This window comes from Podarcis pityusensis (assembly GCF_964106645.2).
Source record: "Podarcis pityusensis genome assembly, chromosome: 9".
In the NCBI taxonomy this organism is placed as follows: domain Eukaryota; kingdom Metazoa; phylum Chordata; class Lepidosauria; order Squamata; family Lacertidae; genus Podarcis; species Podarcis pityusensis.
In genome coordinates, this window is record NC_138034.1 from 34,939,863 (window position 1) to 34,951,170 (window position 11,308).

The 11,308-nt window shown below is 38.5% G+C and overlaps 1 protein-coding gene across 4 annotated transcripts in view; it reads left to right on the forward strand.

Annotated features, from left to right (window-relative positions):
* FSTL5 (follistatin like 5) overlaps positions 1-10,916 on the forward strand; it is a 323,917-nt gene extending 313,001 nt beyond the window's left edge. For all 4 annotated transcript variants that reach the window (XM_081021706.1, XM_081021708.1, XM_081021707.1 and 1 more), the window contains one exon: positions 8,276-10,916. In XM_081021706.1, coding sequence (XP_080877832.1) covers positions 8,276-8,978 — 703 coding nt within the window. In that variant the 3' untranslated portion in view covers positions 8,979-10,916. The remainder of the gene's footprint in view (positions 1-8,275) is intronic.
* The last annotated feature ends 392 nt before the right edge of the window (positions 10,917-11,308 follow it).

The following is an 11,308-nucleotide window of genomic DNA, read 5'->3' on the forward strand; positions in this document are numbered from 1 at the left end:
GCTCTTTGAGTTTTGAGCAGATCTCTGCTGTCTTGCTGAATTCACACTGAGAAGAGAGATGTGAATTGTCTCCCTTGATTTCTTAGTTTTCACAGTGTCTCACCTCTCTGTGTCTTCAACAAATTGTCAAAAGCAAAACTATATGTTGTTTTAAATTAGTTCTCTCAACTAAAAGAAATATCCAGTTATCTTTTGCATGTGTCTGACCAAAATTCCCAGTTCTAGCTCGCCCACAGCAGCTAGACTTCCCAAACCCTTTCTAATCTTCAGCACAGTATATTCTACTACTGGTTTTCAATGTCTTCTTTTCGTGTTTGACACAGTGTAGTCCAGGAGAAGTCAATACAGTGCTATTCAGATGTTGTTGGACTACAACTCTCATAATCCTTGGCCATTGCCCTTGCTGACTAAGCTTGACTGGAGTTAGCTACCCCAGTCTAGTCCACTGCAATTTGTTGTCCAAAAGGGTTCATCAATTTTTCAAGAGGAGTCCAATAATTTCACCTGCTCTGAATCTACTCTAGTTTAATCTATAGTGCTATGATCAACATCCTCATTTGAGCTTCCCTCTACCTTTACCTACATTCTTTCTTCTAATTCTGAATGTGACTACTGTTTAAACACAGATGTATTTCACTTCTGCTTCAGCATTACATTCAGATTGAAAACTATTTCTTTAGTACATTATGTGTAAATATCACTCACTCTTTTCTTCATGGGAGACAACTAGCAATAAGTGAAGCACAGCTTAAGTATTCGGAAACACTGAGCTTGATGAAGAGAAAAATGCTTTTGTCACATTGGGTGGATAGGACACAGTTATACCAGATTTGCTTTCTTTTGAAGGATAGTTTTATTGGAAAGCATTCTATTAAAAAACAAGTGTTTGAAGTCTACTACACAGAGCATTGTTTGTCTCGTCCATTGCTCTGTAGGGCATTGGTCCCAGAGCAATATAATTCCAGAACTTCTGCATATTAGGGGAATATTTACTGGATGGTTCTGCAACATATTTGGCTAAGCATGGATAAATAGTTTAGACAAAGAGGCATGACCCACAATTTGCTTCATAGTGTTAAGCTGCTAGATTACTGGCATTGTAAAACTAAACAAGTAATAGTGATTTTCCCTCAGAGAGTTGTGCTACAACTAAATATCCAGGTTTGTTAGAACTCTGTGTACAGAACCTGGCACATTACCTTTTCCATCGCCCAGCCATTATTGTATACAAACAAAGTATGTGACACAACTTGTTTCCGTGGTGCTTGAATTTACCCATCCCTGACCCATGTTGACAGCAGTAACTGATAGGGGATGGCAAAACTCATAACATTCCACCAAGAAAGTGGAAACTCATCACAATTAAGCCAGTGAAATGTTGAAAAGCGTTCACAACAAATATACCTCAGTAGAGAAGCTTTGGAATTACTAGCCAGATATCAACATGGTCGTGTCTTGAGAAAAGAAGAGCAATCTAAGATGTGGCATGAGCAAAATGTGGATTTCATATTTAAAATATAATTATAAGTAGTTACTTGAAGTTAGAAATGCAAATTCTGCATGTGATTGTCTTTGTCTATGTAGAGATCTAAACTTAATTAGATAAATAGGCACCTAAAAGTAATCTCCACTGCCAGTTAACTTATTAATAGGCTGTGATGATCACAGACTGCCTTCTTTGATAAACTGTATTTGGCAGACATTATCATACTGTGCCAAAGCACCATGCACATTTATAGCACTATATCAATAAGAAATACAAATATTTCACCATGACATTCCAAAACTTTATTCATGAATATTCCATAAGTAACTTTGATGACTATTCCTTAAAGTAACATTTCAGCAAAATTACCTAGAGAAAGTCAAGGTGGATACACAATGTACCAAAACAGTGTTTTGAAGATACACCAAATGATGAAGTAAGTGTGTGTGTGTGTGTGTGTGAGAGAGAGAGAGAGAGAGAGAGAGAGAGAGAGAGACAGAGAGCACCCTTGCAATAAAGGGCACATATTTAGCAATTTGGTCCAAATGAAACCAATTCTAGATTTCTTTCAGTATATTAGGCATTTTAGAAATCAAAATCAAAACTACATTATTGCTATTCATTTGAATCTTTGCCCAGCAGACCAAGAGACAAACTAGATGAGGCACTAAAAGATGTTGTTCCTATGACAGCTTGACTGAAATGCAGACATCGGGAACTGAAAATCTGTTAGCAGTTGTAGGATGTTGGAAAGGGGATGCTTAACCCGTTCCAATCAGGGATCTTTTTCTGACAAAATGCCTCCCCCTCCCCACTGCTTTCACATTCGTAGGTGAAAAGATACTACCATTTACCCCATACAGGTGGGAAAATAGCTTGTGGGGCAATTTTGAGTAGAACAAATGTCTGACAGCACTTTCTCTTCCCAAACAGGTACCCTATCCCCACCCCAGATAAATTTCAGTAAAACAAAAATCAAAAGCCTTTAGGAGATATTACTTGGTGGTTCATCTTGTTTGTTGCTAATATACTCACAAAATCAGTTCTAGACTTGCCTTTCATCTTAGCCTAGCAGTTCTGTTGCATTCCTGAGTCACCATTAGACTCCCATTTGAACTGCTGGCACCGAATTCCCTATTCCCTGTTTACAGATTTGAAAGCAATGCTGTGCTCAAGTTCTGGCAGCCTGACTGGTCAACATCAGGTGCCTATTGGACACCCCATGTTATTTATGAGGGGTGAGGAATGGTTTTCAGCCCTAGAGCCACATTCTGCGATAAGCAACTTTCTAGGGACATGGAATAGCAATGGGTGTGATTTTTTTCTGCACACTCACTCACATCTCTGTCCTGCATCCATGCAGGAAGCAGGCATTATCATAATTCAAGGATACTTTTCATCCAGTCAAAAGCTCTCAAGAAGGGTGCAGAACAGGACTTGAGAGGTGTGACCATGGATGTATCCCAAGAGCCAGTTAGAGAGGCTTTTAGGGCCATGTTTGGCTTCTGGACCTGAGACTTACAACTTTTATATATCATTCAATACAGGAGCCTCATTTGATTGTCCTTTACTCAGCACTCAGATTAGCATTTTGATAAGAATTTAGTTAAGACGTTTAGCAGGCAAAATGGAGACTGGACCAAGTAACTCCCCACAGCCTGTCATGTTTCACCTGCTCTAGCTCTTGTTATTACTGTTGTTCTGTAGAACAACTAATTCCCACTTTTCACTGCTTTGGATGGATGAAAGAAGGAGCCGTATGCACTTGGACAAAATCGTGTTGGTGATTCTAAGCCAGGCACTGTGCGTGATATTATTGCACAGGGGAGACATGAGGGTTAGACATCTCATAAATATTAATCAGGGATTAATGAACAGTGGGAGGCCTCCGTATATCAATCTGCATGAAAGGGAAGTTTGCATTAAACATGGCACTTTTTACATATAAATCACTGGGGGAAACTAAAGGCACTCTGATGTATCACTTGTTGTTCTACTAGAGACCTACTCATAAAACAGGTTTATAGTACATAAGCTGCAAGCATAATTTTATGGCACAATTATGAGTGACTGCAGGTTTTTTCCCCTAATCTTTAAAAATTAAATGCTTATGAAAGGTACCAGATTAACGGCCCTGAAAACCCGAAGCCTTCTATTCAAACTACAGCCTGAAGATTAGACAGCCTCAGAGATACTTTCCTAATGAATCTGACTTAACTTCCTTTGACTGTGATAGGTCTCTGCCGCTTTAATCACTGACTGTTCTGTTTTAAGATTGTGTCCATGAAGGGGACAATTTAGATTCACCTTTGTGCAGGGGATATTTTTCTCTGAGGAAATAAGAATCAATACATATCTTACAGGTTGCTCAGATGTCAGCCCTTGGCAAGAATGTTTGCTCACTAATGACCGAGCGCAAATGCTAAAGGCCACTTTTCTGAGGGAAATTATAGGACTTGTTGCCAGTTTCTGATCTATCAAAGTGCAGGCATCTCCCTGTTTAATTGCTGGACTAAAATGTGAGTGTGAGTGGCTGGCAGGGTTTTTTACTGACACTTTGCTGACACCTCATTTCCTGTTTGTGTGGAATTATAGAATTGTAGCGTTCCAAGGGACCCCAAGGGTCATCTAGTCCAACCCCCTGCAATGCAGGAAACTCAGCTAAAGCATCCATGACAGATGGCCATCCAGCCTCTGCTTAAAAACCTCCAAGGAAGGAGACTCCACAACCTCCCAAGGGAAATTGTTCTACAGTCATACCTCGGGTTGAATGTGCTTCAGGTTGAGCGCTTTCGGGTTGTGCTCCGCAGTAACCTGGAAGTAACGGAGCACGTTACTTCCGGGTTTCGCCGCTCGCACATGCACAGGTGCTCAAAATGATGTCATGCGCATGCGCGGAAGCGGCAAAACGCAACCTGCGCAGACGCACCATTGTGTCTTACGTTCCATTCAGGATGCGAATGGGGCTCCGGAACGGATCCCGTTTGCATCCCGAGGTACCACTGTACTGTCAAACAGTTCTTACTGTCAGAAAGTTTTTCTTGATCTTTAGTTGGAAAGAGTTCACTATAAAAATAAACCCTCAACATACATGAACACAGGCTATCTAAGAAGAGATAGCCTTACCTTACGTTAAAGAAAGGCTTAATTTTAAGGGGAGCGGGTGATGATACTCACAGTTACATAGATGTAAAAAAAACCCTGGAAGTTCAACATTTTATGTTCAGTTTGATCAATTGAATTAACTTCCTGAAAAATCATAACAGATGCAGGATAAATTCTCCTCTTCCATCAAACTTTGGCCCTGTGGCAATATTTTAAAACATTTATATGGCATAAAGAAGACGTTTGGATCTAGTAGTCCTTACTCAGAAGAGATAATGAGCTCTGATGATCCATTAGTTTGAATTTCTTTGGTGTTTGGCCATACACAATCTTGTAATAAATCATTCAGGAAAAGGTCACCCATTTTCTTCCTCATTGTGTTAGCACTGTCAAACGTTCTTAGGTTATGCAGCAACTATACATTCTTTATCTGGAGAAAGTGAAATTAGATAGGACTCCATTATATAGGGCATAGCACCATAATGTATGTTTCATTAGCCATCCTTTCCTTTATTTGTTAAATCACCCTTCACATTTCTAGCATGCTTTAATTTTTCTGCATTGCAGCAAACCACATTCTTTTTGAGATGGAGCAAAGAAGAGTTTCTTCAGTCGGAATCATAAGCAGATATTAAAAATCAGTATGTACTCAGTCAGTCTATTCCACCTTCTCATCCCTGCCTCACTATCAGCCTTATTTGTAGTTAATCCTATTAACCTGCTGGTTCTATTTGTCAGGCTTTCCAGATATATTAGCAAGTTACATCAGGAAAACTTGGCATTGAGGATCAAAGGGTTAGAGAGAGGGGTGACATTTAGAGAAGTGCCAAAGCATGCTGCTAAGAAAAAGCCTGAAAGTTCCACTTGTGTTGTAGTTAAGAATACTGTAATATTGTTTTTCTGCAAGGGTATAAAATATTGAAGGTGTCGTGTGTACAATACAGTATTTAATGATAACCAGAGCTAGTGTGTGTGTGTGTGTGTGTGTGTGTGTGTGTGTGTGTGTGTTTAAGAATTTGAATACTGTTGAGTTAAAATTAGTAAACAAGTTATATCATTTAAAATCTCGGAGCACCGTCCCTCCAGCTGTACACTAGAACAGTTCCTTATGAGAGCCAAGGTAGTCCTTTAACAGCCATCAAATATCAGCCTGTGACTGCACACTCGCAGTGCTGAATACTTTGCAATGTGTCTGACCAGCAACTGGGGTATGACTATGTGGTGTCTGACCAGTCTATGTAGTAATATCCACTAGTCCTGTTCCATTTCTGCTCAGCTTTATCATGCTTGTGTAATATTTTCTGAAAACCTCCACATAGTCAATTTCCTTGGTTCTTATGCGTAAAGGTACTTTGAAAATGAAACAATTTAGGCCTTAATAGTTGGGAGGTGTATTCTTAAATCGTTATGATGAGAAGGATTGGAATAATTATCTAAATAGCAATGAGCATTGAATTCATGTTCATGGGGGAGAAATGAGAATGAAATGAACTAAAATATCTGAGATGTACTGCATGCTCCTATTGAAGCTGTGTATCTCTTCTGGTTTAAGCAACAGTTAATTGATTTTAAAACTGCATGTACGATATCTTGCTGGAGTTATGCACATCCAGAATAGTGTACCATTTCCTCTTAATCACATGGCAAAAAATATATTCCAATTAAACTTCATAGGTGGCTTTGATGTATGTTGTTCTACTTGGGAACTGAATTATAATTGCAGAGAAGCTATAGCCTTCACCAGCAACTTGATAAGAAGAATTTGTGACTTGGGACTGTTTCATCACTTGATGACTGCAGTACACAGTGGTAACTTGCATCTGTAAATAGGTTATCTTGGTTAACACTACCAACATTTTCTCTTCCATCTCCTCAAACAAATTGCTTTTCGATGGAATCGGTTCACACATTAAGCTGCTCCGCTTCATCAAGTATAACTATACATTAATCTGATATAAGTTATACACTTCCCTGAGCGCCCTCTCAATCCAGGTGGAACTTTTTGCTACTACCACACTCAGCTATGGTATGTTGTCCCCAAGGGAGCTTGACAGGCTCCACATTGTTGTTCTTTTGGCTTCAGGCTAACCCTTTGCATTGTCCTTCCTGGCCTTTTAAGATCATGTTAATTTAATCCCTTTGGCTAAATTGATTCTTCTAAGCTCCCATTTTTGCTGCTTGTGTTTTAAACTCCTGTGAGATCCGTATTGCAATTTGTTGTTGGAGTTTTCCTTGTATTTTATCAATGTCTAGTCAGTGGCGAAGCAGCATAATCTGTTACCGGGGCGGAGAGATGGGGGTGTGGCTGGCACCCCATGGGGGGCATGGCGTGCCACCCACAGGGGCGTGACGCCAGGCGTGTTCAGGGGGCGCCACCGCGATGGCACCCTACCGGAATAGTGGTGCTGGGGACGGTCTGCTCCCTCCCCACTCCTGTTCCTCCGCCACTGTGTCCAGTTCTACTTTCAAATGTTGGTTTTACCATTTTAAACCCTAAACTGATGGAGACAAGGTTATTTAAGAGGCCAGCTTCTCCTTTACCTCTTTGAACCATAAGACTCTCTTCAGAGACCCTGCTGCAGGTAGCCACCAGGGAAAGAAAGTTTTTCAGTAGTGGCACCCAATTATGGAACAGACTTCCTAGGGAGGCTCACAGGGTGCCATCTTTATGATTCTTTGTGGCACCAGGTGAAGACATACCCAGGTAAGCAGCTTGTATAGTCAGGGCCTCTCAAGTTTTAAATCTTTCCCCTTTTTAATATATAAAAGTGTTGTGTACTCTGTTTGTGTTGTATTTATTTAGTTTTATTTCATATTTTATTTTCTATTTACTTTTTTATTGTAAGCTGTTGAGAAAACTTTGTGGGGATGTCATATAAGTACATAAAATAAATAATTTGGTTGGTTTTTTAAGATTTATTGTGGACTTTTAAATGTACTGTTGTTAATGTTTTTAAGCTAAGTTGTATGAGAAACCTACATATGAGGTGACTAACAAGTACAGTATCACTAGCAGGATTTGAGTAAACACTTACAATTAACAAAATTAAATATAGAAATTGCAAAGATGGTGTAAAAATGATAAGAGCATAATAACATTTAATTTAAGGAATTTAAAATTAAGATACAATAAAGCAAGCAAAAGTTAATATGTTTAAAAACCAGAAGATGAAGTTCAGGGAAGTCGTAGGGGGGAGGGGAAAATTTGGGAATTGTATTTTTGTTTGTTTGTTATTTGATACAATTTTAATATGATAAAAACATAAAATTCAATAAAAAATATTTAAAAAACAAAAAGTACAGTGGAAACTCAGTTGTCGAACATTTCGGTGTTTGAACGCTGACAACCCGGAATGGAATGCGTCCGTTTTCGAACACGCCTCAAAAGTTGAACAGCTTCTGAGGCGCGTTTCTTCATTTTTTCAATGGAATTTGCTGACCAGCATTGCACCTCGGTTGTCGAACATTTCGGAAGTCAGACAGTCTTCCGGAATGGATTACGTTCGACAACTGAGGTTCCACTGTATTTTTAAAGAGGCATATGATAACCAGATCTCAGATATAAGCAAGGTTTACATGTAACTCTTTGTGGAGATCTTTAAGCACTGCTTGCATTTGATTGTATATACTCTACTGTGGATCCCCCCCCCCCTTTGATTTTGTTTTTTGTCTCATTTCTTTTAGGTTTGGATTTATTCTTCACAAAGATGAGCCTGTGCTCCAGAAAATAGATCTTGAAACTATGTCGTACATCAAGACAATTAGTTTAAAGGATTACAATTGTGTTCCAAAGTCTCTGGCTTACACACACCTTGGAGGATATTATTTTATCAGCTGTAAGCCTGACACCACAGGAGCTGTCCCACCGCAGCTTATAGTGGACGGTGTTACTGACTCTGTCATTGGATACAATGGTGATGTAACAGGAACTCCATATATCTCTCCAGATGGTCACTATCTAGTCAGCATTGATGATGTGAAAGGTCTCATGAGGGTCCAGACCATCACAGTTAGAGGAGAAATACAGGATGCCTTTGACATCCACACCAACTTGCACATATCTGATGTAGCTTTTCAAGCATCGTTTACTGAAGCCCATCAATATAATGTATTTGGTAGCTCCAGCACACAAACTGATGTGCTTTTCGTAGAATTGTCCTCTGGCAAGGTGAAGATGGTGAAGAGTCTTAAGGAGCCTCTTAAGCCGGATGAATGGCCGTGGAACAGGAAGAACCGCTTAATTGAAGGCAGCGGGCTCTTTGGTCAGTACCTGATGACGCCTTCTAAGGAATCCTTGTTTATTCTGGATGGACGGCTGAACAAGCTGAATTGCGAAATCACTGAAGTTGAGAGAGGAAACACAGTGATTTGGGTTGGAGAAGCATAAGGAACCATGTTAGATAACAGCCGAGTGAATAGTTTTACAGTACATTGCACTTAACTTCATCCTCTAAATTGTCACTGTTTTGTTTTGATTGTGTTTTTTTCTTTTTTTAAAAAAAGTTAGACCCTTCTGTACATGTTGTGTGGCTGACTAAAATGCAATTTTGGTGATATAAAAAATGCTGGAATTGTGAGCAAACATTTTGTGTACTATTGATGACCTCCTTAGGGTGATTTGGCCAATTGGTGAAAATATTAAATGTTTAAGGGACCCTCTCTACACATGAGCCATGTGTTGACAAAATGATGCCACATTTTAAAATGAAGGCTTTTCTTTTTTTAAAGGGGGGGTCATGTTGACTTAATCCTATTCATTGAAATGTTAGGGTACACTCTACGTACAACTTTAGATTTTTTTTAACTGAAGCATTTTGTCCTGCCCTGTCGACTATTTAATCTTTTTGTGCCTTGAAGGGAAATGTCTCACAAGGAAAGAGAAGCCTAGGAAACATGTAATTGTATTCCCATTGTGGCTGCAGGCTTTCTTTTTCCCTGAAAAGAAGCTTTTGATATCTCAAGTTTTTCATCTCCATCAGGTTGTAAAGCATGGTTTTTTAAGACAAAGGAAAAGTATATTTGCAACATCTCTTGTGTTGTCATTTTTTATTACTGCAGTTTGAGGATATGATTTTTATTTCAAGTTTCAGTTGAAATTCTGTTAACTGCTCATAGAACTTTGACCCCTCTTTTTTTGTAGCAGAGTTAGACAATTATCTCCTCACCTCTAAAAGACTTGCATCAACAGAGAGTTTGGGTTCTATGAAAGAAAAAATGTCATGCGTATCTTCTTAGGAAGACATGTTTTGTCTAACTACCAATACCAAGAAGATTCACTTACACTGGCAAAAAAACTGTTATTTTTTAAAAAACCAATTTGTTACTAGAGGTGCATTTTTAAGGAAATTGTATATCAGTGGAACAAAAAAGATGGAGATTAACAGCACAATCCTGTACATGTCTAAGCCCTATTGAGTTCAGTGGTCCATACTCCCAGATGTGTGTAGGGTTGCAGCGTCAGACAATGTTTCTAAGCTTCTTAATGGAAGTAAAAGGTCTATTGAAATCAATGGGACAAACCTCTAAGTAAATATGTTTAAGATCACTTTGCTAGATGCTAGAGCCTCTACATGTACATTGTTTGTCAAATACCTGATTTTCCTCGACACTTTTAATAAAGCTCAGTAAATTTTCTATCCTGCGCCTCCCATTAGATCACTATTGCAAGGTGTTGTCTTTATTATTTCTTTTTGTTTAACGAATTACTGCTCTAGTTTCAAACATTGCTTCTACATCTATATAAGGATAATAAAGGTTCTAAAATTTAGAATCATTGTAGCCACTAGAATGAGGAAAAAATGAGATCTGCACTCAAAGTTAGCAGTAAAAAAATTCTTCAGATTTTCAGTAACAATAGGTGGTTTTGATTTTTTTAAAAGAATGTGTTTCTTTAAATAAAGCAGGCTTTTCAACTGACCTCTGTTTATTCAATGCAGTCAGAAGTTTTATTCTAATTCTACCCTAATGTGTAAAGCTGCTTAAAAATTTGAAATTTTCTAGCATTGTATTTTCTTGTGTGTAATTAGCATTCTGCGCTGTGATACAGTAGAATTCTCTTTAGCTTAAGAAAACTGGCAGATTTAATTGAATAAAATAATTGATTTACATTTATACCTACTGAATCCTTTTAACAATTTTTTCCCATTGTGAGCAAAGCAAAAAAAAAAAAAAAAAATCCCCACCACTGCCATGTAAACTGTTTGTTATTCAATGATTTACAGTCATCCGTTTCTTCTACATTATTTTCTTCTCTATCTTACACCATGTGGATGTTCTGTATGTAGAAAATGCTTGATAACGGAGAATAAACCCCTTACATTTTAAATGTTCTCGCCTTCAGTTGATATGCCAACAAACATACTTCTCTTTTCTTATAAGAACCACAGGAGATTAAAATGAAATTATGTGAGGCAGGGATAGAGTGGGGAGATCCACCTTCTTTACAGCAGATGACACTGTCAATCTTAATCTCTCTCTTTTTGATTGACCTACCTTCGTTTATCTTGATTTCAGCTAAAGAATCGACAAAATTTCCTACAATATTTTTGTTACCAAATGGGTTTGATGTGTGCTACTGTCAGATGGATTCGCAGATGGTTGGAAATGTGTACTCAAAGAGTGTTCATCTGTACCATATTGGCCCGAATATAAGCCATACCCGCAAATAAGCTGCACCTTTAAAATTCAAGGGGACAAAAGAAAAAAAGACAATACCCG